Consider the following 27365-nt stretch of genomic DNA (forward strand, 5'->3'; position numbering starts at 1 on the left):
TCAAAGTTTGGTTTGTTTTCTTAAATTGAAAATATCCTCAAAAATAATATTCTCTATCTGTAGTTGCTTTATTTTAAATTTAAATCTGGAATTTCAGACTGCCTTTAATGGAAACATGTACAAGGGAAATACATTTCCATAATAATATTATCAAACGATAAATACATTCTTTCCCATTTTTGAGAAATTTATTTGGGCAACATTTTTCTGCATTGTTCCTATTTTTGTTGAATATGGTAATGAAGGAGATGAAGGAAAGGGCTGGATGTATTTAAATTAAGACTCCTAATTACAGGTTGTAATAAACAATCATTGATCAGAAAGTGAACATTTCTGTGCTAGGCATATTCATTAAAAAAAGGAAGAAAATAGAATAAAATATTAACCGTGGTTTTCTCTTAGTGATGGCTTTTCTAGCTATTGTTGCTTTCATTATAAAAATTACTCTGTTTTCTAAATTATCTGTGACAGGAATGCATTATTTTGAAAATGGTAAAAAGGAAGCCTTATGTTAACATGAGCCTCTTGGTTGTAGACGATATGCAGGTCATTTCATTCATCACAGTTCCACAGAGGAATTGGTAGAGTTCTTGGCCTTTTTGTTTCCTTTGCCTGGGCTCCTCATCAACACATTTTCGCTTCTCCCCCCTCTTATTTCAGAGGATTCTCCTTCCGTGCACCTGAGATGTTCTTTAGGTACTGGGGTGTCTTTGAGAGATTATTGTATCTTACATATGTGGTTCATTAGTAATCTATAGAGCCATCTCATTTTCCCAGGAAGATTATAAAAAAAATTTTAGTAAATTTTATATGAAATATTTATGAAATCATGAAATTAGCCAGTAGAATGGCTGTGGCAAAGGTATTAAACTAAAAATGGAGTAAATAATAATAATAAATCTATAGCATTCAATATTTTTTAAAAAGAGATTATATGAGTTGAATGTCCTATTTGGAAGTCTTAAAATAATGATCTTACAAAATCATATTGACTGCTTTTACACACATTTAATGCTGATGTTTATCATTTAGCATACATAGATTTAAAAGTAAATGCATTTAATTCATTTTCAGAAATGTAAATAAATATGTGAGTATCATAAGAACTAGTACTTTTTCATATAGATTCTTTAAATATCCATAATTAACATTTCAAAGTGTACTCATTAATATTTAGACCAGAAATCAAATTCTGAAGTTGTGATTTTATTTTTTCTCTGATACCTTCTCTGCTCTAAAAATTACTCTTCCCAACTCTTAAAATTATGTGTTCTATATTTCAACACTCATCACGAAATAGATGAGAAAATTGCATCAATCAGCCTTGATTGCAGTCGTGAGCGAAATGATAAACAGCTTTCGTGCAGCATGGCAGAAAAGCACTCTGGATGCTATGGAGTGTCCTGTGTGAAATCCATGGGTCAGTCCTCTCAACCTAAAGATACCCCATTAAATTTTCAGGAAAAGTCAATATTCTCATATGTTTGGCAGAAGATCTTATCTTTATTGAGTACTTTCCTAGTAACCTTGCTAAGCACTTTGCTATGTCCTTGAGTTAATTCTCTCCCCACCTAAGGAGACCTCTGTTTTGTAGCTAAGAACTCAGAAGCAGGAAGTGGACTTTCCAGAAGCCAAGCAGAGGCAGGGATGGGGCCCAGACTCATGTGGCTGCAAAGCTCATCCCGAATCCTGCTCTATTCCACGTGCTAGAAACAGTGGTGTTCTGGGAGCCTGTCGCGAGTGGTCATTAAGAGTTCTAGAACGTGTTCTCCAGGGATCTTCAGGGTAGTCCTGTTGGGATAATATCAACACTGAGAGGAAGAATTCCTAAATGATTTTCCTAAAGCCATGTCAGGACAAAATTGCACCAGAGTTAAAGGCGAAGAAGGCAAGAAGACCTTATTTCAAGTCTATTATGATAGGAGAGAGAGATTAAACCCAACTCCACTGAAATAAAGGATGAGAGGGTTTCTACAAGTTGGGCTGGGAAGGAGATTGGGGCCATCATTGTCTGTTGATTGGCTTCCTACAGAGAAACAGAGAGCTTCCCCCATCTTCATGATAGGAGGTGGTTGCACAGCTTAGAGCCAGGCACCTACAAGGCTGGGCTCCATCCTTCCACAGGGACAGGAGATGACACCATCTTCCCAGTGATCACATTTTGAAGGGACAGCTCCCAGCTCCTTGAGAAAGACAGTCCTGAGTTGTACAGCTAGCAAAGGACTTCTAGAAAGATTTAGGTATCAAATGGCAGAGAAAGAACATACAATAATACATTTTCTAAAGCAAATGCTCTAAAGATAGGGAGTTCCAGGTCCCAGAGGTGGGAAGAAGCCGGGTCAAGTCTCAGTCCAGACGAGGAAACCTGAAGGCTCACTCCAGACAAGATAACCGGAAGGCTCAGTCCAGACGAGGTAACCCGAAGGCTCAGTCCAGACGAGGTAACCCGAAGGCTCAGTCCAGATGAGGTAACCTGAAGGCTCAGTCCAGACGAGGTAACCCGAAGGCTCAGTCCAGACGTAACCGAAAGGCTCAGTCCAGACGAGGTAACTGGAAGGCTCAGTCCAGATGAGGAAACCTGAAGGCTCAGTCCAGACGAGGAAACCCAATGGCCTAGCCAGCCGCTGACTGACTGTTGACGGCAAGCCGCTGACCTTGAACTTCAGTGCTCAGGGTTTCCAGTTGTATCAACACACTGTGATCCACAAGGGCTGAGTGATTGTTTTTAAAGGAGCTACCAGAACTATCTGGGGAAATGAGCTATATATGAATAATTAATTTTCCTTATGTAGAACTTACAACACATTCTTTGTGAGGCTAAACAGTGGAAAAACAATCCCTTGCTTGATCAAGCAGTCTTACTCCTCAGAATTGAATCTAAAGAAGAGTCCATTATAACACTGAGTTCAGAGGAATCGAAGAGCCATATGTATGAGAATGTTTAAGGATATTCCTTAAATTAATGATATTTAAGAATAATCAAAAGACCATTGAAAAATATTTTAAAATCTTACAACATATTCTAAGTAATTGCATTATAAATTTATACAATTATATGTACAAATTCACATTGCATGAAAGAGCATATTAATAATTGTCCTATTATTAAGGTCATATTAATAATTATTCACATATTTAAAAAAATCAGATGACAAAACATAGTAGTAGTAAATTTATCTTTTAAATTCCCTTTATTGTTGCTATAATTGTTTCATAATAAATATAAATAGAAAAAATATGTAATTTTAAAATACAACCCTTTTTGTTTTTTTCAGGAAAGGGAACATAATAAGATGATGTCTTGCAGTCCTAGGTCGGGGGTGGGCTTTCTTCAGTCGTAGGGGTGGCTGGAAATGCTGTTCTGGATATTGCCAGAGCTGACCCTGCCAGGAGGCCAGGTAGCTGCAAAGCAGACATCAAATCGACATGTACGGCCTGGCTCGGCATTGCCTTAGGACATGTGTCTTTATGAAAACAGGTAGTGAACTCATGTGAATCTGGGATGTGAGCCCTGCATCCTGGCCGCTCTGTCGTGTAAAGTTATGACAACATTTTTATCACAATTCCATTTCACAGCTCAAAAGTGGAGGCTCTGAGAGAGTGAATTGCTCAAGATCAAACAGCTAATACTGGGCAAAGAAAGGCCTCAAATTTTATCTGACTCCAAAACCTGGTGTTCTTCTATTATAATACACAGCTGCCCAAATACAGCAAGTGATAGGAAAGAAACACAATTGACCTTTGAACAACATGGGCTTGAACTGTATGGGCTCATTTGTATGCCAATTGTTTTCTATAAGTATGTTGGAAAATTTTTTGAAAACAATTTAACAATTTTTAAAACCTCTTAAGACAAACTGTGTAGCTTAGAAATATCAAAACATTAAGGAAAAGTTAGAGATGTCATGAATTCATACAATATATGTAGATACTAGTCTATTTCATCATTTACTCCTGTAAAATATAAATCAATCTATTTGGCACCATCTGCAGTGGAGAGGAATATAGACAAAGATAAAGATGCAGCGTTAAATCATTCCTGCCCATGGTTAACTGTAGCACATAGTGTTACATGGGTTTCTGAGTAAAATGTCTTAATCATCCCTCTGGAAGCAATTTCTCTCTCCAGTAAATTGCAGGTCATGGTAACGAGTGATCTCTCAGAGTTCTTGTGTACCTTCTCTCCTTCGTGTTGAGTCCAGTAACGTAAACCTTGAATAACACCCCGGGACCCACACGAAGTGCCACGAGGGATGTTACAAGTGCCCCCAAGAAGCGGGAGTGTCACAGCATTGCCAAAAAGCTGAATTGTTTGCTGTGCACCACAGATTGAGGTCTGCAGCTGTGGATGCCACCATTTCAGACCATTCGTCTCATAAACAGATGATGTAAACTTATGGTGTCACTAAATACAGTGCAGTGTTCTAAGTACATCTTCTCTTCTCTGTGATTTTCTCAATAACATTCTCTATTCTCTAGCTTACTTTCTTAATTCATTTATTTATTTAGAGATAGGATCTTGCTATATCATCCAGGCTGGTCTTAAATTCCTGGGCTCCAGTGATGCCCCTGCCTCTGCCTCCCAATTAGTTGTGATTACAGGTGTAAGCCACTGTGCCTGGATTCACTTATTCTATTCTAAGAATGTAGTATATTATACGTATAACATACAGAATATGTGTTAATTGACTGTTCATGTTATTAGTAAAGCTTCTGATCAACAATAGACTACTAGTAGTTAAGTTTTAGGGGGGTCAAAAGTTATGCGTGAATCTTCAACTGTGTGAGAGTTGGCGCCCCTAACCCCTGGGTTGTTCAAGGCCCAACTATAATGAGCCATTCAATGGGGGATGTGCGTTCCCAAATAAATATCTTCCAAAAGATTTTCTTTATCAGTTTTTGACATTTAAGTTCAGTGGATAAAGAGATACTTTCTGCACCATAAGGTCAATGATGAACATGTTGTTCTTGGTTTGTGACGTGTAACCCTATAGGTTCCAGGTATCCCACCTGAAGGAGAGGATCCAAAGGGCCCCAGAATTAAAGTGCAGTTTCTGTACTCAAGGCTCATTTAGGGTTAGCAACGTATGCACACTACACCCATTCACGTACACACACATTCATGTGCACATACATTTCCACATGTACACATGTTCATGTGTGCACACACATTCTCATGTGCACACATACACGCACACATGTTCTCACGTGCACACACCACAAGGCATTTGGTGTCTGGATGATGCACAGGGATAAATGTGCAATGCTCTCCATGAGCAGAGGGTCATCCTGCAGAGCCATCTGAGGGGCCAGGAGAGCCAGGGCATTCCCCCCGGAGAGGCCAGGAGGCCTGTCTGAAACACACCAGTCGTAGCTTTTACCTCAAACCTGTGCCTAGAGTGCATGTGTCAGCATATTTCAAGTAAAACTGTTTGGCCAACTGCTGAGTTCATGTGGATTTTGGGACTGGACCTTGAACGTAAGTGTGAGTGGGGACTGTCCAGCTTGGCTGGTTGGCCCAAGTGAATGGAGATATCTCTGAATCATGATGGGAAGACCCAGCAGGTAGGCAGCTCCCCTTCCTTTATGCTGCCATATGCAGGGCTGTGGGTGAACACCACATTCTCATTCAGGACTTTGGAAACCCCAGCCCAGGTGTCTCACCTTGTTTCCCTTCACTGGGGAGAGACTGGTGCAGCAAAATTGACGTTGGGGTGCAGTGTCCCAGGAAGGTGTCTGGTGGGGGCTCTTCAGGGTGGATCTGTGGACCAGTAAATGAATGGGTGAGCTGAGAACTGAGGTGGGTCCAGAGAGAGACAGACAGAGACAAAGAGAGGGATAGAGAGAGACAGAGAAACAGACATAAAATAGAAAGAGATAGAAACAGAAAGACAGAAACAGAGAGAGAGAGAAAGAGAGGGACACAAAGAGAGACAGAGACATAGAGAGAAATGGAGACAGAGAGAGACAGACGGAGACACAGAGACAGAGAGGTGCCAGCCAGGTATTGAGTGTGTGTTCACCATGCACCTCCATGCTGTTGACCTAGTAATTGTGACAACTGGAACCCCCAGTCTTTCTCTTCTGCCCTTGAGAAAATGAATCCCGAAGTGGGGTGCAACCTTGCAGATGGGGAAAAGAAGTGGGGAGCTCCCCAGGCTGCTCTGTGTAGCACAGGCTGGCAGCATCCAAGTCACCTTGGTGGTCACAGAGTAAAACCTGTGATATAATAGACATGCTGTGAGTAACTTACATCTCTGGGTTAAACGATTAACCAGAAATGGGACAACATCATTACATCATTCCCTTTGTCAGGCCTTTGGGTTGGCGGAATGAGCTCCTGGGTGGCCGGGTGCCTTGTCGTGCTTTAGAGGCATTTTGGGCACTCGGTCCTTTATCTCAGGACAGTGAACTCGCGAGGAGAGGAAGAGTCAGTAATTCTATAGAGACTCGGAGGCGCAGGGGACGCACTTAGTTTGAGTGGTGGCGGTGTTTTCAGTGTTTTTTGGTTTTGTGATAAACACAAGCATCAATGTCTCAAGACTTTCATCTTTATCTTTTTTGTTGGTTTTTTTGTTTGTTTGTTTGTTTGTTTTGAGACAGGGTTTCCCTCTGTCACCCAGGCTGGAGTGCAGTGATGTGATCTTGGCTTTCTGTAACCTCGGGCTTCTGGGCTCAAGTAGTCCTGCTGCCTCAGCCTCCCAAATAGCTAGAACTACAAGCGTGTGCTGCCACACCTGGCTAATTTGTTGTATTTTATTTATTCATTTATTTTTGTAAAGACAAGGTCTGCCATGTTGCCCAGGCTGGTCTCAGACTCCTGGGCTCGAGCAATCCACCCACTTCAGTCTCCCAAAGTGCTGGGATTACAGGCGTGAGCCATCACACCCAGCCTCATCTTTCTCTTCACAGTAAAACAGGAAAATGTGTGGTGACCGGTATTTTAAGGGAAAGGCACTTACAGAGAATTAGGCTTTTGACATAATTTATTGACAGATATTTGTCTGTGGACCACTTCCGCACCAGCTGTGCATGAGAAGGCTCATTGCTCTGAATTTGCCTACTTGTCTGCACCCAGGAGACCATTTCCCAGATCACGCAAACGCTGCCTTCTCCCCACGCCAGGGCCCTCAGCATGGGAATGACCTTCCAGCGCTGCACGTTTCCAATCCATGCTCTGTTTTTCAGTTCTGGCTCACAGAGGACTGCTGGTTGCAAGCAAACTTGTATCTGGGTCTTCAAGATTTTGACTTTGAGGACCAGAGGCCCTATTGCTTCAGCGTCATGGCCGGCCATGGGAAGAGCCATGTTTTCAAGGTGGAGCTTGGCAGCGAGCTGGCCGTGTGGGAGAAGTCCTTCCAAAGAGCCACATTCATGGAAGTTCAGAGAACCGGGGTGAGTGAACAACTCACACTCTTCTCACCTACACCTGCTCGGGTGTCTGAGACAAAGCGTTGGGGTATATGTAGCAATTTATTGGGGGAAAAGGGGAATCTTCAGAAGGTGAGAATTTTTCACCTGAGCCACTGTGTGGAAATGATCGTTCACACGGAGTCATGCGCTCCATGGATAACGTGAGCTGTAGTGTAAGGGAAGGGGAGGAGAGGATTTTGTGTCTGTGTCTACACTGAATGTGAGGAACGGGCTGCATTGCTTTCCAGGCAGGGACTCTACCAATGTGGCACTCAGATTCCTGGTAAGTGATGACACTTCTAGCCTGTGCTCCAGGAGACAGAACACCTAGCTTACAAATGAGTAAAATATGTCGTGCAGTTACTTGGATGTTTGTAATATTTTAAGGCACCTTAATGGTTCTTCCTCTCAAACTTAATATGGTCCAAAGGAGAATATAAAATAGCTTGTGTGTCTGAATTGCTTTTTCTTCCTGACAACAGCAAATATATCACTCACAAATTTGAATGTATACCATGTGAAGGGATAAGGAAGAATGCATTATAAGCCTCCTTATCCGAAATAGTGGGATGATCCTTCAGGGAGGATGCGTGCCGCAGGAATGAAGAGTGACAGGAGATAGATGAGGCAACGCATCACAGAGGAGCTCTGACTTCACACCAAAGTCCAGGGCTCCCACCTGGCTGAGCGCAGAGAATGCTGTGTGTGAACTTAGTAACTAAAGATGGCTACTTCATTTAAATATACATATATATACTTTGAATGTGAAAATATTCTGTGTTATTTATCTTTCATTCAGGGTGTCAAAATGTATCCAGGCTCCTTGGTGTGCCATCACAGAGCACAAAGCGTCCCTGTAACTAATGCACACTGAGATCTGTTAGTCCACAGAATGAAGTCACACCCAGATCTTCACAGAAACCAATGCCAACGTTTATTCTCATTTATCCCAGGCCGCTGTGATTTTCCCCTCAAATTGGGCACCCTAAATTGGAATTATGGTTGATTCCTGATGCTTAAAGTAACCTGTATATTTGAAGCATCCAATTCATTAACCATTATAGAACATTACATACTGGAAAGAAAATTACTAAACATAGGATCCCTCATCTCAGGGACTTACTCAAATGTATGGTGGCATTTAGCCACTTAGAAACCATCAGTACTAAAGGTTCAAGTCATTAAATGGCAAAGTGAAAGAGCGTTTCTGGGACAAGGTGAACTTTCTGCTTGTTTTCTTTAGATGATAGCCGTAATCATTTTGCTTTCAACGTAAATCCTGGAGAAGTAGAGAGAATTCTCCATTCGCTGTGTATGCGGGGGCTGCCCCACGCCCTCTAGTGCCCCAGGGCCTGTGCCTGGCTGAGCAGAGTCACGGTGGCCGTTCAGACTCATCTATGGGAAGGTGACAGGTTACAGGAGAAGATATCCTGAATAAGAGCAATCATAGAATTACAGTGTTGGAGGGAGGGTGAAAGGTTAGTAATTTCATCTAGTACCCAGATGTAGTGAAATTAATGTCTGAAGCATTCTAGAGGGTGGAAGTTTACTTAGGATTCCTAAAAAAATAGAAATTCTTTATGAATAGTCCTTCCTTATGTTCTGTACTATCCTTATTCCACTAAAGGGGGTGAAGTCTGGGCATGGTGGTTCATGCCTGTAATCCTAGCCCTTTGGGAGGCTAAGGCAAGAGGATCCCTTGAGCCTCAGAATTAGAGACCAGCCTGGGAAACCAAGCCCAAGAAACCTAGAAGCCCCATCTCTGCAAAAAATAATAATAAAATATTAGCCAGGCATGGTAGCTCATGCCCGTAGTTCCAGCTACTCAGAAGGCTGAGTGGGGAGGATCTCTTGAGTCCAAGAGTTCGAGGCTGCAGTGAGCTATGATGGCACCACTGCACTCCAGCCTGGGCCACAGAGTGATACCCTGTCTCAAAAGAAAAAAGGTGTGGGGTAGGGTGGGAGTGGGGTCAGAGCTGGGGTTGGACTTTCATGGTCAGGACATCTTTCCTAGAGGAAGTGGTTAATCTCTTTTAAAAATCACTGGTATCTTGCACAGGTGGAGAAGATAAGGCATTCCCAGTAGGAAGCATTGAAAAATTAGGCTAATGCTCCATTTGGCAGAATGAAAGATCTAAGATTCGGGCTAGGACTCAGCAGGCAGCAATGTGCCCAGGTGAATTTTAGAGGAAACATTTTCAATAATCCAGGATTGACATAACGAAGACCTTTCATGGGGGATGGAGGCAATGAGGGTGTTAACAAGTTGGCACACCTGCAGAGACTGTAAGTTGGCGTGGGCATCCATCCACGTTTTTGCAGGACTGTGTTGAGTGGGGCTGTGGGGGCCATGATGACCACTGTTGGGAAGAACTGCTAGGGCCGTGCCATGCTGCCCATGACTGACTTGCTGGATCTTCACAACTCAGCAAAGTGGATGCCCTCAAGCCCCAGGTGGATGCTTCCTTGTGCAGGGTGGCAAGGTCATGCAAGACCTCTCAGGGCAATGGATTCCCAATTTCCGCCTCACTCAGGACCCGTGTTTTAGGAACCCACCCTGCAGGCATTTCCTGAGCTCCACCCCATGTAGTGACCTGACTTCTATCAGATCTGCCCATGGTGTCCTGGGAAGGACAAAGCATTTCAAAATTAGATAGACCCACTCCCTCTTCGTGAATTAGAGAAAATAGTTCTCCAAAACTCCATTACATAAACTGTAAATTAAGTATTATAACTCATCATGGAGTACTTATAAAATTATATTACGTTTAGTAATATCTGTAAATGAATTAAGTCAAATGCCTAATACTCTATACTAGGCTGGATGCATTGCGTGTACATCATTTAACTTTTTTAATATGTCTAAGATACAGTTGTTCTTTTCCTGTTTATTTTACAAATGGTAAACGAAAGTTCAGAAGGGCTATGTTACTTCTCCACAGTCATCTAGAGACTAAACCACAATGGCAGAATCTACGCAAGATTTCAAGAATTGCTGTCTTGAGAGTCACGTTCTTTCTGCTGAAACATTCAGCCTCACATGTGACAGAAATGAAATAGTGTGAAGGTGCCTAGAACAGTCCCTGGCGTATTTCAAACTCTCCGTAAATGTGTTCTTGATTCATTAGCACTGCTGGATTTCTTTTCTCCACCTTCTATCTCCGTTTTGCTTGTTTTGCTAGTTTTTTCTACTATTTCCTGACTTTGATCGTATTCCAACTCGACTCACAATTTTAAATCTCCAGAAGAATTACATGTGTATAGTGTTGATAGCGTTGATTTTTCTTTACTAATTGTAACACTTTTCCAGCATTGATTAGCGTGTTCATTCCTTCTCTAAAAGGATTTCTGAAAGGAAAGCCCTGCACCCTTCACAAGCTCTGGATCTAAACTCATGACACTTCTTCACAGTCGTTTCTGAATGCACCTATGTGAGGTCAGTACATTTTACAGAAAAGTTCTCCATCATCAGGGTAGTAGCTTCGTGCATGTCCTTAACCGCCTTATCAACATTATTAGTCTCTTAAATAATATCTACATTACAAATATTGTTCCAAGTTATCCAGAATTCAGTGTCACACACATGTGTAAGAGAATAACAGCCCTTCCGTGTTCCAACCTCTCCATCCCTGCCTCCCAAGCTGAGGTACAAATGCCAATATTATGTTATATAATCTTCAAACTGTTTTTACACATATTCAAGTATATTTTTTCCTTTTTATTGAAAAGTCATCACATATGCATGTTGTTCTGCAATTTACAAGACTTTTGTACATTTTCATGTCAATTTATCTAAATTTTTGTTTATACCAGCTATGTCGTGTTAGAATTTAAAATTAAAAATGTATATCTTTCCTAATAGCAACACAAAAACACAAAGTATAAAATATCTATCAGATAGGATGCCTTTGGCTACAAGTAAGAGAAAGTTTTTGACTCACCCAACCGTAAACAATACCGAATGTTGCTATTATTTCCCATAACAAGGTTTCCATACTCCACCTTGCTGAGCTTTGAGGTCTAGATTGTGCCTCGGTGTGGCTCCCCTCCTGGTCATAAGATGCCTGCGGAAGCAACAAGCATTCATGTCGGTGTTCAGGGGAGGCAGAAAATGGCCTCCATAACCCACTGAGGATGTCCCCTTCAGCCTGGCTGTGCCAGCCTAGGTCATGAGCCCATCAGACCAAAGTACTCATCTAGGGAACGCCATTGGCTGATTGGCTTCTCATCAAGGGAATGCCGTTGGCTGATTGGCTTCTCGTCAAGGGAACACAGTTGGCTGATTGGCTTCTCATCAAGGGAATGCCATTGGCTGATTGGCTTCTCGTCAAGGGAACACCATTGGCTGATTGGCTTCTCGTCAAGGGAACGCCATTGGATGACTGGCTTCTGCGAACCAGCACCCACCCTGGGGACTGGAAATGAAGTCAGCAATGGTCCCAACCTTTGTGGTACCAGGGGCTGGTTTTGTGAATGACAGTTTTTCCACGGACAGGGCCAGGGGGGTGGTTTGGGGATGATTCAAGCACATTACATTTATTGTGCACTTTATTTCTATTATTATTACATTGCAATCTATAATGAAATAATTATACAACCCACCATAATGCAGGTGAGGTCCCTGACTTTGTGTTCCTGCAACTAGACAGTCCCATCTGGGGGGATGGGAGACAGTGAAAGATCCTTAGGCATTAGGTTGTTATAAGGAGTGTGCCACCAAGATCCCTCACAGGTGCAGTTCACAATACGGTTCCCACTCCTTTGAGACTCTAATACTTCTGCTCATCTGACAGGAGGCAGAGGTCAGGTGGTAATGCTCACTAACCCAGCTCCTGCTGTGAGGCCCAGTTCCTGACAGGCCACAGACTGGTACTGGTTTAAAAAAAAAAAAAAAGTATTCTATTAGAAAGGACATCCCAGGAAACAGGTTTAGAGAGGACACCCCAGGGGACAGGTGTAGAAAGGATATCCCAGGGAGCAGGTGTAGAAAGGACACCCCTGCCGGTCTGCCTCGGGGAATGGGACCTCACTGAGGCAAACCAAGCTGTCCTCCTTCCACACAGCTCCCTTGGTAGGAGCATTCTCCCTAATGGGCCCGTCTTTCCCTCCTGCTCCATTTCTGGACTTAGGTTTGCTCTCTGGTCTGAGCTGCTCTCACAGAACACCAATCTCTTCTGCCTGTTTCCAAGTTTCAGAAATTTTTCTGATAATTTCTCCTTTTTGTTTATAAAGACTCTCCAAAGACTATTCTTGTTCACACACTGGTTAATATTCTGGCATTAGTAGTTGCTTGGTATCATGTGCAACAGAATTTTAAGCAAATCAAGGTGGCTTTGTGATTCATCAATGCCTTTACCACTCCTACCGTACCATCAAGACCAGCACAGTCAAAAAGAGCTTCTGTGTATGGAAGATGTGCAAAGGCAATTCAGTGGAGAAGGGAAAGCCTTCTGAACAAATTATGCTGGGATAATTGGATGCCCATATACGAAAAAAAGAACTTTGACTCGTTATATACATAAATATTATATATATAAGCATAAACTCAAAATGAATATAGAACTAAATATAAGTGCAAAACTATAAAACTTTTAGAAGAATAAACAGGGTAAAGTCTTTGTGACCTCTGGTTATGCAAATATTTCTCAGATACAAAACCAGATGCACAAACCATGAAAGAAAATTGATAATTTAGACTTGAAATTAAAAGCATCTATTATTTGAAAAACACTGCTGATATAATGAAGAGAATATATGAAAACTGGGAGAAAATATTTGCAAGGCATATAACTGATAAAGGACTTCTATCTATAATGCATAAAAAGATCTCAAAGCTCAATGATTAGAAAAACAATAAGAAATTTGGGAAAAGGCTTGAATAAACACTTCAAAAAAGATTTCTAGATGGGAAATAGGTATGTTAAAATATGCTCCAAATCATTAGCATGTAGGGAAGTGCAAATTAAAACAGTGAAATCTCACAACACACATATTGGAATGAGTAAATTTTAAAAGACTTATGATGCCAAGTGTTGTTGAAGGAACTGGAACTTTCATTCACTGTTGGTGGCTGTGGAAAATTGCACACCCAGCTCGACAGTATCTTAAATGTAAAGACAAATTGACCATAAGATCCAGAAAGTTTCTCATTACCCTGGTGTATGCAAAAATGCTCATAACAGCTTCATTTGTAAACAACAATAACTAAAAACAACGCAAATGGTCACTGACATAGGAATCAATCAAAAATGTGTGTGTATCTATATAAAGGAGTGGAATTCATCAACAGAAAGAATGAACTATTGGCATATGCAATGATGTGGAACACTCTCCAAGCAACAAGAGTACATTCTGTCTAATTGCCAGAGCAATAGTTTAATTTTAATGAGGTCCACTTCATTGAGTTTTTCTTTTATGGATTGTGTTTTTGGTGTCACATCTAAGAACTTACCCTTTCACCCTCGATCAGGATGATTCTGCCCTGGATTTTCTTCTAAGAACTCACCATTCTGCCCTCAATGAGGGTGATTCTGCCATGGGTTTTGTTCTAAGAAGTCACCATTCTACCCTCAATCAGGATAATTCTGCCTAGATTTTGTCGTAGGAGCATGACCATTGCACATTCACATTTGTCACTGGTGTGGTAATGTGTGCCAAGGTAGATGGAAGGGGAATCCACCTGGCTGGTGGGCCCCTGCACAAAGGCTCAGTGAGATAGTCTTAGTTTATTTAGTGTTGCTGTAACAGAATAGCTGAGGCTAGGTAATTTATAAAGGAAAAGGGCTTATTTAGCTCATAGTTCTGCAGGCTGGGAAGTTCAAGGGCATGACACTGGCTTCTGACCAGAGCTTTCCTGCTGAGTCCTAACATGCAATAGATCAAAGAGGAAGCCAACATGTGCAAAGGGGCCAAATATGAAGTGTGTCCTGGCTTTACGACAGCCTATCCTTGTAAAAACGAATTCATTCCTGAAAAATCTCATCCAGTCTCCAGAGAGGGAGAACTCTCTCACTACCTAGAGAATGGCAGCAAGCCACCCACCAGGGCAGAGCCATCACGACCAAAATGCCCTGCATTAGTCCCCACCTCTTAAAGACTCCACCTCCCAACATCCTTACCTCAGCAACTACAGACTCAGCTTGTTTTATTGTGCTTTGCTTTGTTAAGCTCTGAAGATACTCTTTTTATTATTTATTTTTGATTGAAGATTTAAGGAAACCCTGCAGTAAGCAAATCTATCACTGCCATTTTTCCAGCAGTATGTGCTCTGTCATGTCTCCACATCTCTGTCACATTGTGGGAATTCTTGCAGTATTTCCAGTGTTTTCATTATTACTATATCTGTCACTGTGATATGTGATCAGTTTTTGTTGTTACTGTTGTAATTGGTTTCAGGCACCACCAATGTTGCTCATATAACACGACAACCTTAATCAGTCACTGCTAAGTGTGTTCTGATTGCTCCACTGACCAGTCGTTTTCTCATCCCTCTTCCTCTCCTTGGGCCTCCTCATTCCACGAGACATAACAGTATTGAAATTAGGCCAGTTAACAACCCTGGAATGGCCTTGAAGTATTCAGGTGAAAGGAAGAGTCACATGTCTCTCACTTTAAATCAAAAGCTAGAAATGATTAAGCTTTGTGAGGAACACATGTCAAAAGCCATGACAGGTCAAAACCTTCTTGTGCCAAATAGCCAAATTGTGAATGTAAAGGAAAAGCTCTTGAAGGAAATTAAAAGTGCTACTCCGGTGAACTCATGAATAATAAGAAAGCAAAACAGCCATACTGCTGCTATGAAGAAAGTTCTGAACAAGATCAACGTGCTGAACAAGAACAAACCAGCCACAATACTCCTTTAAGCCAAAGCCTAATCCAGAACAAGGCCCTAGCTCTCTTCAATTCTATGAAGGCTTAGAGAAGGGAGGAAGCTGCAGAAGAAAAATTGGAAGCCAGAAGAGGTGGGTTCATGAAGTTTAAGGAAACAATCTGTCTCCAAAACACTGAAGTGCAAAGTGAAGCAGCAAGTGCTGATCAAGAAGCTGCAGCAAGTTCTCCAGAAGATCCAGCTAACAACGCTGATAAAGGAAGCTACACCAAACAATAGATTTTCCATGTAGACGAAACAGCATTCTATTGGAAGAAGATGCCATCTAGGACTTTCAGAGCTAGACAAACGTCATTGCCTGACCTCAAAGCACCAAAGGACAGGCTGACTCTCTTATTAGGGTCCAAAGTATATGGAGACTTTAAGTTGAAGCGAAGGTTCATTTACCATTCCAAAAAGCCTAGGGCCCTAAAGAATGATGCTAAATCTACTCTGCCTGTGCTCTGTAAATAAAACCACAAAGCCTGGATGACAGCACATCTGTTAACAGCATGGTTTAGTAAATATTTTAAGCCCACTGTTGAGACCTACTGCTCAGAAAAAAAGATTCCTTTCAAAATATTACAACTCATTGACAATGCAATTGGTCACTCAAGAGCTCTTGTGGAGATGTCCAAGATCAATGTTGTTTTCATGCCTGATAACACAACGTCCACTCTGCAGGTCACAAGTCAAGGAGTAATTTTGACTTTCGAGTTTTATTACTTAAGAAATACATCTCATAAGGTTATAGCTACTATAGATAGTGAACCCTCTGATGAGCAAGTCAATTGAAAACCTGGAAAGGATACACCACCCTAGATTTCATCAGAAACATTTGTGACTCATGGGAGGATGTCAGAGTATCAACATTAGCAGGAGTTTGGAAGAAGCTGATTCCAAACCTCATGGATGACTTTGAGGGATTCAAGACTTCAGTGGAGGAAGTCACTGCAAATTGATAGGAATAGCAAGAGAACAAAAATAAAAGTGAAAGCTGAAGATGACTGACTTGCTGCAATCTCAGGATAAACTTAGAACAGATGAGGAGTTATTCTTATGGATAAGCAAAGAAAGTAGTTTCTTGAGATGGAATCTACTCCTGGTAAAGATTATATTAATATTGCTGAAATGATAACAAAACATTTAGAATATTCCATAAACTTAGCTGATAAAGTAGCAGCAGAGTTTGAGAGAATTAGCTTCAATTTTGAAAGAAGTTCTACCATGGATAAAATTCTGTCAAACAGCCTCACATGCTACAGAGAAACCTTTCATGAAAAGAAGAGTAAATCGATGAGGCAAACTTCATTGTTGTCTTATTTTAAGAAACTGCCACAGCCACTCCAACCTTTAGCAACCACCGTCTGCATCAGTCAGCAGCCATCAACATCCAGGCAAGGTCCTCCCTTTGCTAAAAGAGGAAGACTCACTGAAGGCTCAGATGACCACTAGGTTATTTTAACAATAAAGTATGTTTAAATTAAGGTGTGTATATTGCTTCTTAGACATAATGCTTTGCACACTTCATAGATTACAATATAGTGTAAGCCCAATTTTTATATGCACCCAGAAACTAAAAAATTAGTAAGACTTTTTGCTTTATTGTGACATTTGCTTTATTGCAGTAGTCTAGAACCAAACCTATGATATCTCCAAAGTCAGCCTGTGAATTTCAACATGAGTTTTGGTTGGGATAAACCACATCCGAACCATAGCAGGGAGTCAGGGTTTTCCACATGATGCCAGGGAAGAGGCAGCTGGTGACATGCAAGCTGGGCACCTGCAGGAGGTTTTCGTGTAGGGCTATGCAGGGGAGGAGGGAAGACAGCTCGGCTGCTCCTCAGAGGGCGGCAGGGGCACAGCCTCACAGACAAGCTCCACGGAGATCCCGCCGGAAGTGTCGGGCCCCACTCCGGGGCCTCCATGTCAGTGGGGTTTCCATCCCCACTGGAAAGGAGGGGAAGATAATGCTTTTCTGGTTTTCCAATGAGTAACATTCTCTCTGACACTTCGTGGCAAGTATTAACTTCACCACATTACTAAAATGGTGATTATTTCATTTATCAAATGTCATCAGTTAATCAGCAAAATTTTCATATAACTGGGACATCTCTTTCAGTTGCAAGCAAATCTGGAACTACTTTTTGGTGAAACAGTTTCACAATATAGCATGCACTTCACCTGCTTAATCACAGTACGCAAGTAACCTCATTTTGGGGCAACTCAATCAAGTAACTGGCCATGTCAGTTAATGCAACATATTGTTTATGGAGGGCAGGAGGTGCTGGTGAGGTATGTTGTTACCTGACCATGTCAGTTACCATACCAGGTTGCTGTTTATGGAGGGTACAAAGTGCTAATGAGGTATGTTGTTACCTGACCATGTCAGTTACCATACCAGGTTGCTGTTTATGGAGGGTACGAGGTGCTAATGAGGTATGTTGTTATCTGACCATGTCAGTTACTGTACCATGTTGCTGTTTATGGAGGGCACCAGGTGCTAGTGAGGTATGCTGTTACCTGACCATGTCAGTTACCGCACCATGCTATTGTTTATGGAGGATAGGAGGTGCTAGTGAGGTAAGCTACCTGACCATCTGCTAAGTTCTTTTATTTAAATAAATTTTAGATTCCTTACTCGTCCTACAAGCCTCAATTCTGTTTTTCTTGCTGCTTCCTGTAGTAGGCCTCCCTCCAGATTTCATGACCATTTGTAGTGCAGTGGTAGCCAAGAAAAGAAATACCAATGCTCCTTTCTCTTTTGTCAGAACGAAGAGCAAAGAAAACTCAAGTGAAGATGTAAAGCCTGTTTATGTAAGTGTGACATACAGTAGTCTCCCTTCAATTCTGTTTTGCTTTCTGAGGTTTCAGTTGCCCGTAGTCAAACGTGGTCCAAAGATATTAAATGAAAAATTCCATAAACGAATAATTCCTAAGTTTTAAATTGCACATCATTCTGAGTACTGTGATGAATCTCGTGCCACCCTGCTGCATCCCCTCAGGATACGAATCACCTCTGTCAGTGCGCGAATCACCCCTGTCACTGCACGAATCACCCCTTTCAGTGCGTGAATCACCCCTCTGTCAGTGCGCGAATCACCCCTCGGTCAGTGCGTGAATCACCCCTGTCAGTAGGCAAATCACCCCTGTCAGTGCGCGAATCACCCGTCAGTGTGCGAATCACCTCTGTCAGTGCGCGAATCACGCCTCTGTCAGTGAGCAAATCACCCCGTCAGTGCGTGAATCACCCGTCAGTGCGCGAATCACCCCTGTCAGTGCGCGAATCACCCGTCAGTGAGCAAATCACCCCTCTGTCAGTGAGCAAATCACCCGTCAGCGCGCGAATCACCCCTGTCAGTGCGCGAATCACCCCTGTCAGTGAGCAAATCACCCTCTGTCAGTGAGCAAATCACCCGTCAGCGCGCGAATCACCCTGTCAGCGCGCGAATCACCCTGTCAGTGCGCGAATCACCCCTGTCAGTGCGCGAATCACGCCTCTGTCAGTGAGCAAATCACCCCTCTGTCAGCGGGCGAATCACCCGTCAGCGCGCGAATCACAGAGCTCTGTCAGTGCGCGAATCATCCCTCTGTCTGCGCGAATTACCCCCGTCAGTGCCTGAATCACCCCCTGTCAGTGCGTGAATCACCCGTCAGCGCGCGTATCACCCGTCAGTGCGTGAATCACCTCTGTCAGTGCCTGAATCACCCCTCTGTCAGTGCGCAAATCACCCCTCTGTCAGTGCGTGAATCACCCTCTGTCAGTGCCGAATCACCCCTCTGTCAGTGCGCAAATCACCCTCTGTCAGTGCGCGAATCACCCCTCTGTCAGTGCGAATCACCCCGTCAGGCCCGAATCACCCCTGTCAGGCGCGAATCACCCCTCTGTCAGGGCGCGAATCACCCCTCTGTCAGTGCGTGAATCACCCCGTCAGTGCCCGAATCACCCGTCATTGCGTGAATCACCCCTCTGTCAGTGCACAAATCACCCCTCTGTCAGTGCATCCAGGCTGCACACCACCCATTAGTCACTTAGCAGCCATCTCTGTGATCAGATCGACTCTTACAGTGTTGCAGTGCTTGTATTCAAGTCCCTACGGATGTAGTCATGTCACATAAGGGCTACTGAAGTGCAAGAGCAGTGATGCTGGTATATAGTGATAATTGTTTTATTATTCGTTTCTATTACTAATCTCTTCCTGCACCTAATTCACAAGTTAAACTTTATCGCAAGTATGCATGTATGTAGGAAGAAACATCGTATAGAGCACAGATAGGGTTCCTTAACTCCATGCTTTCAGCCGTTCCCTAAGGGTCTCGGAATGTAACCTCCCTCCCGTACAGGAATTAAGGTTTTGTGTGTGGGCTGTTTTGGTCGTTCTGAAGCCTTTTGCTTATATCATCTTTCATGTGGTTTGTGCTGTTTTTTTGTAACCAGAAAACTTTTCTTTCATTTGTTGTATCTGCACCGCATCTCTGATGTGCTGCATGCTTTTTGCGATGTTTTCAGATGGGAAGGTGGCTGGAGTCGGTGCTTTTCTCCAGCGGTCAGTCAGGCATCCACCTAGCCCAGGGTGGCCCTCTCAGGATTCCAGGACCGCTATTTCTGGGCATTGCAGATAACATCCAGCTGTGAAGCAAAATCTTTTCTGAGCACCATAGCTAGATACATTGTATATGAGAGAGACAGATACACAAGCTGCCTTTTTAAAATTCATAAGTGGCTGGGAAGATAGTTTTGAATAAGTCACTGAACCTTCCTAAGAATTGGTGTACTTATTTCTAACATGATTACTATATCTTTGCATGATATTATAAAAATTAATTTATGTTTATAAAGCACTTCACATGGAAATATGCAAAACATAATTTTCTTACATGCTTAAATTAACTTTCTAGATAAATTTTCAAAAAATCTTTCTTGAATTATTTAAAAAACCACTATTGTTAATGAGTTTTGAAATATGATATAGAATAATACTACAAATGTATTTTTGTTTCTCCTGAAAAAATCAAGAGAACCTAAGAGAAAGTCAGGTGAAATATTGAAAAACATTAGATTAGAATAGATTTATGGGGTCATTAAAAGATAATTATTTGTTACCAGAACCTCCAGTTTAATTACACAATCAAGTTTTAGATTATCTTCATTATGTACACGAACCTTATCGCAGTTCTAATTTACCTCATCACTTTCAGAGCTGGTTTGGCAGCCAGCTTTAAGTTAAAAGCACCAATGTAATCGTGTGGCTTCTGTTGATGACTCTTAAATGTTTTGTTTTCCTTAAATACACAACAGTTGCACAAATGGCCTGGGAAGGGACTGGCCTTGGTGGGACCCACTTGATTCCTCTTGAGCTTTTCCAGCTCCTCTCAGGGGAAGCACCAAGGTCAGAGGCTCCTAGGACTCCTCACCATTTTGGAGCCTCATCCAAATTTATGTTAAAATTCAGCTTTTCCTTAAAATTGTTATTCATTCGCTTAAATCCTCGCTGTAGTGCATTCTTAGCTACTGAAGCAAATTACGAATTACAATAAATTCACAAGTGACCTCATATTAAAGTTATTCAATGCATTCATTTACAAACTTTCTGAAAGTATCTAACTGATGCCTATTATTCTACTGCTAGTGCTTTGCTTTTAATAAGTATATTGTGTAATTATAGAAACTTTATATAAAGTTTGTCAAATTTGATAATTACTAGTTTGCATATTCAAACTCAGATATTCACATATGAAGTTATATCCTGCTGCTGTGCACGTGGACACATACAGAGGTAAAGTTATGCTCTGCTGCTGTGCATGTAGACACGTAGATAGTTATTCAGGCTCATGGGAAAGGCCTGCTGGTCCTTATCTTTAACATCGGTGCCCATTTTATTCCAAGTAGTTTTTTATTCAGTTGTGCTTGTCGCAGGGTCAAGTGTCTTAGGGTTGAGTGTGATAAATGCCGAAAGGTCTTGGAATTGTGAATTCATGAGTGGATAAAACCAACACTCACTCTCCTGTCTTGGAGGCTGGGTAACTGTGTGTGTTATGTGGTATGTGGTTGTGTGTGTACGTGGTGTGTGGTATGGTGTGTGTGTTTTGTGTTTATGTGGTGTGGTGTGTGTGTGTATGTGGTGTGTGTGTGCTTGTGTATTTGGTGTTTATGGTGTATGTGGTGTGTGGTGTGTGTTTATGTGGTGTGTTGTGTGGTGTGTGTGTATGTAGTGTGTGTGTGCACGCGCATGCATCCATTATCACAGTGTACATTGCAGGACACGTGTCCAGGACAGCAGAACATGTCCCCACAGTACCTGTTAACCTGGCACTTGCTTTGCTGCCAGCCATGGCTGTGATGAAGGTGAAGGTATGTTCCCTGTCACTCAAGCCTCTGCATTTAGTAAAAAGCAAATTGCACCTCAGGAGACAGCACTGGAAATGGGGATTTAGTTCACAGACCAGGGGCCCTCGCCCCGCCTGAACATTTGTGGAAGCGGACTCTGGCCCCACCCAGCACAAGCACCCCACACATCTGTGGAGGGAGGTGGGCAGCATCAGCCACTGCACCCCCGTCTGTGTCTCCTCAAGCCCGGGAAGAGATGGATGGGCTCATGGCCGAGCCTTGTGACCTTGCTACCACTTCTGGCATTGTTTCTATAGGAAAATATCCTGACTCTGAAAATCTGGCTTGCATATAAACATCCAGCCTTATAGCCTGCCTGGAGCTGTCGGTTTTGCATTATCAAAACCGTAATAAATATTAATATGGATGTGATTTTAAACGTGTGCCCACCTTACTTACTGGCTTTGGTATGACTGCAGTAATGTCCTTCCCATGGCTCTTTGTCCAGACACCTGGAGTGAGTGTGGGATTCTCTTCTACAGCGAAGTGAATTGCACTTGTAGGGGAGTAGTTTACGTGCACCGCCGAGTTACTCCAAATATAAAAGCCCATTTTCATTCCATACTAGTAGCACAATATAAATACTATATCTACCATTGTCTCGTGAGCCCTTTAGATGAAGTTAATTTCTTCCTTTTGGAATTTATTTTGCATTTATTATTCATAAACTTACCTAAACTCTTTCAGCTGAAAACACTGTTGATCAAAGAAACGCTACTGCATGCTTTGGAAGTCAGAAATGCACCCAACATTTAGAAGGCCCAGCTTCAGGCTGGGCTGAACGGCATCTGTGCTGGATGCTTTTTAATTATAATCCCCCAAATTCTACCAAACGGGAATCCAGAGGCTGTATCTGCAAGGTCCCGCCAAGCATCACTCATAATAACGCTGCCTCCCCCGCACAGCGCGTCTCTCCGGGAACTGCCCCCGCCCCCAGGTCAGTGAGCTGGGCGCTCTCCAAGGCCGGCTTCAGTCCCTGTCTCGTGACTTTCTTTCATGACTGATATGATAAGTAGAGCACCGGCATTTCCTGATGGTCCCAACAGGTCGGCCTATGAAAGCCAGATGAGCTCCCTTTGCTCACACAGATGCCATTTGCTACAAAGAACCTGCACATCTGTTTTCTAAATTAAGATTAAAAATAGCCAAAAGGCACAAAATACAGATATCAAGACAGAAGCGGCCACGGAAGGTCAGTAGCTAAGCTCAGAGGATCCCAGTCTCTGGATTTTCAGTCTTCCATGCACCGCCCACACCTAGAAGGAAAATTCCTTCTCCAGGGCTCGCAGAGCCAGGCTGCAGCCATGGACAAAGCCACCATGGCCTGCTCCTTCCGGGAAAGGCAGGTGGTCTGTGGCCTCCTGCTCACTGCTGCCGCCCACACCCTAACTCCTCAGCCGCATCCCTGCACCAGGCTGGTGGTCACCCTCCAAACTCACCGCTGGCCAATCTTCCTGGCCTGACCCCTGCTGGGCCTGTGCACACCCAGACCCCTGCCAATCCGGCTGCTTGGGACCCGGGGTGTCCATCCCTTTGCCTCCCTTTGGCCAACATGGAGGCTTCTCAGCCCCGTGGCGCTTGTGCTTATCAGCACTGACAGTCCCTTGGCTATAAGGTGTCTCTTGTCCACTGCCCAGCTACAAATTAGTCAACGGAGCTGCTGTGCACCTGCAGGGTATCCAGAGCTGCCTGGACAAGGCCCACAGCCCCCTCCTTCCCTGACCTGCCAGGCTTGTCTGAGGACCGACTGTGCCCAGGACACCATTCACACTGTCTGTCTCTGGGGCTTTCTGTTCCACACCCCGCACCCCAGCCTGGATGCCCTCTCCTCACCACAGCCTGTGTGTGGCCCTGGCTTCTCTGCGTCTCACAGTTCTCTGTGGACCTCCCTCTCGCATGGGATGTCCTCAGGACCATCACACAGCAGGTATGCCCGGTCATTCATATCCTGCTCCTGCAGGAGCTCAGCAACTGTGGAGGCAGCGTTTCCTGAATTAAAGCAAGTCTTGGGCATGGATAACTATCTGGGGAATAAACAGTTAAAGAGCCCGCTGTCTTCTTTACTTACCCGAATATAAAACAGAGCTCCTGAGAGAAACAGGGCTACAACACTGGTGCTGCGCTGTGGCTGGGAATTTTGTTTGACAACTTTAAACTGAGTACCTCACGGTAGATATTTGAAAGCCCCCGCAGTGAGCCGCCGACCTGCCGTTGTGAAGAATGATACTGAGTGTTGCTCTTGGTGCCTGTGAGCTCCTGTGACTCTCCCCCAGAAAGATGCTGGAGTAGGGAGCGGGCTGCAGCTGACAATTTATTTCTCCAAAAGCCATTATGGCTTAATTTAATTAGATTGGAACTAAGAGCGCTGGTGGTAATGTTTCTATTTCTGCTCCATCATTCATTTCAGGGCTAATATAATCCTTCAATTAATACCCCCATCCTGGGAAGAGCATGGCCAAATTAGCTTTTATTAATTGTTCACATTGTAACGTTCCCCCTCTGTCCAACTTTTAGCTGTTCGGATTCTGACGGGTGCTGATAGGAAGGCGGCAGCCAATTGAACCTGGAAATGTGTGAGAACCACAAGCCCAACATTTTTCTGGGATGCAAGCTCGGTGACGGCAGGGAGATTCTGTCTTGTTTTTCTTTGGAACCCCAGAATCTCCCACGTATCACAGTCAGGCACCCCTCGAAAAACTTACAAAACCACCTAAAAAGAAAATATATTTCTCACCATCTATTTCCCTTTGATGTAGACTCCAAACCAATAGTTTTTTTAGTTTGCTTATGGGGCCCTAAAGGATGTCATGTTTTCTCTGAGTAAGGCAAGATTAAATTGGCCTTATCTTTTAAAATTCCACTTAAACATATGTTTCTACAAAACAAATAGAAAGTTAAAGCTGATGTCAACTAAATCACCAATTCTAAATACTGGAACCATATTATATTTCTAAAATAGACATTTGTGTTTGTAATTAAAATATTCAGTTTTGCTTATTAATCATAAACTCAAACATTTATTGCACATTGGCTGTGTGTCAGGTTGTAGGAAACCATATACTTACTGTATTAGGGTTCTCTACAGGGACAGAATTAATGAGAGAGATATATATATATCTCATATTAGTTTTACAACTCTCTATATAAATATAAATATATAAATATGATATATATGCATATATGGGAGTTTATTAAGTATTATTAACTCACACGATCATGAGATCCCACAGCAGGCCATCTGCAAGCTGAGGAGCAAGGAAGCCAGTCCGAGTCCCAAAGCTGAAGAGCATGAAGTCCGATGTTCGAGGGCAGGAAGCATCCAGCACAGGAGAAAGATGTAGGCTAGGAGGCTAGGCCAGTCTAGACTTTTCACGTTTTTCTGCCTGCTTTGTATTTGCTGGCAGCTGATTAGATGGTGCCCACCCAGATTAAGGGTGGGTCTGCCTTTCCCAGCCCACTGACTCAAATGTTAATCTCCTTTACCAACACCCTCATAGAAACATTCAGGATCAATATTTTGCATCCTTCAATCCAATCAAGTTGACACTCAGTATTAACCACCATAAGTCCACCCCTTGTCAACTTGAACCCATACACATCTCCTGAGATTATACATAATCTTCAAATAAAGACAATCATGTCATAATTACACCTAACATAATACAACTCTCCTTGGTATGACTGGAAACGCACCAATCCCCAACCCAAATACTATCACACAAAGTTAACAATACTTAAATGCTGACATGAAGGCAATAAATCTAATGTCACATAATAAAGGAAAAAAGAAATAAAATGAAGATATTTTCTTAGTACAAGTGTACACATGCACAAGTATGTTTTTAACAAAAGAAGGAGGAAATGCTCATGACAATTGCAATCCCCATTTCTGCAGCTGGTCCCATGGTCGTAGCTGGCATTAATGACTTCCTTCTTCTAATACCCATTCTGTACTCCTTTTGCCTTCAGCAAGCACCTCAGCAGGTCGTGTTTGTTTTTCCTGATGGAGAGACCCAAACCTTCATTCCTGAAGGGTCTGGACCATTTGTAGTCCTGGCCTGGATTGGGCTGTTGTAGTTTCCCATTGACCTTAACCACAGGGCACGGTAATACTAAGAAATGCCCGAATGGAGCTCCTGTATTCTATGCATACTCTTCCTTGCTTCTGTTGTGGAGTAGTAGACTGATTTCATTTTGATATTCTGGGTCAATCGCCCCAGCCAACACTGTAACTCCCTTCTTAGCCTGTTGACTTAAAGGTAGGAGGAGCCCAAAGTGTCCAGGTGGCAATCTTAACTTCCAGTTTAATGGAATTGTCCTTGTGTTTCCTGGTGGCAGCGTTCCTCCTTCTGGAACTAAGACCTCTAGGACAGCAGAACATAATGTCGAGGGAACTGGAAACAGAAGTTTTGCTAGGGGATCACTAGGGGTGATGGTGAGTGGTGCCACTTCCTCTTCCACCCCTTGATTCTTGGACCCGTGAATCCTGGCTATGGGAAAAACAGTACCATATATCGAATGCTGATTCAGAGCATACATGGTCTTCTGGAGAACTTTTCCCCTTCCCTGCAAAGTATTGTCACCTAGTTGGCATTGTGACTTCAAAAGGCCATTCCACCATTCCGTCAATCCAGCTGCTTCGGGATGACGGGGAACATGGTAAGACCAGTGAATTCCATGAGCATGAGCCACCACTCCACTTTTTCAGCCATAAAGTGAGTGCCTTGGCCAGAGGCAATGCTGTGTGGAACACCATGACAGTGGATAAGGCATTCAGTGAGTCCATGGATGGTAGTCTTGGCAGAAGCATTGCATGCAGGATAGGCAAACCCATATTTAGAGTAAGTGTCTATTCCAGTGAGGACAAACCTCTGCCCTTTCCATGATGGAAGAGGTCCAATATAATCAACCTGCCACCAGGGAGCTGGCTGATCACCCCGAGGAATGGTGCCATATTGAGGGCTCAGTGTTGGTCTCTGCTGTGAGCAAATTGCACAGACACACCCAGGATCAACACTTTGCATCCTTCAATCCAATCGAATTGACACTCAGTATTAACCATCACACTTGCTCTGAAGAACGTTCGCCAACAGGTTACCTGAGTGTCGCTGTGGCTGTCATGACGTGCTCACTGAAGGAGGCAGACGTGCTCCTGTGCACTTCCTCCGCAGGCTCTTCACTCTTTCAGAATGAGGGGGCTGGTGAGAGCAGGTGTGTCCTCCAGGTGGACACACAGCTCACAGAAGAAGCTCGCAGAAGGGCAGGCGTGTTTGGAAGGAACTCTGGGTTGGGAGGAGAATATCTTTGCTCACTCTGTACTTTTCCCGCCGAGGAGTCACCGCTGAGTCACCTGCCCCTTGTTGTTCATTCCTTCCTTCTGTCTAAACAATGAGTGATTGTTATCCATATTTAAGGAATGTTGGAAAGGCTTAAAAATTGTGAAAACTTTTGAACAATTTAATTTCTTTAGAGAAAATCTGATAAATGGAAATAGAAATAGTCCGGCAGGAGGCACCGGGGCCTCTGTGGATGCAGCAGATGCTCCTTTGTCTGAGCCAACCTCGAGTGAAGTTGGAGGCTGGGTGAGTCTGGCAGCCTTTCCTTCTCACCTCACCTCTGTGCTGCTCTGATTGGACAGACGGTTTCTAAACGTGTTCACCATGTGTCTTGTTCATGGGGAAGCTGAACTGTGAACAT

At 43.1% G+C, this 27365-nt stretch overlaps 1 protein-coding gene across 1 annotated transcript in view; it reads left to right on the forward strand.

Annotated features, from left to right (window-relative positions):
• The window catches only part of SNTG2 (syntrophin gamma 2), a 384592-nt gene that overhangs the window by 281657 nt on the left and 75570 nt on the right, over positions 1-27365 (forward strand). Inside the window, exon 14 of the mRNA XM_030800009.1 lies at positions 7189-7395. Coding sequence (XP_030655869.1) covers positions 7189-7395 — 207 coding nt within the window. The remainder of the gene's footprint in view (positions 1-7188; positions 7396-27365) is intronic.

Source organism: Nomascus leucogenys, chromosome 19, assembly GCF_006542625.1.
Source record: "Nomascus leucogenys isolate Asia chromosome 19, Asia_NLE_v1, whole genome shotgun sequence".
Taxonomy (NCBI): Eukaryota; Metazoa; Chordata; class Mammalia; order Primates; family Hylobatidae; genus Nomascus; species Nomascus leucogenys.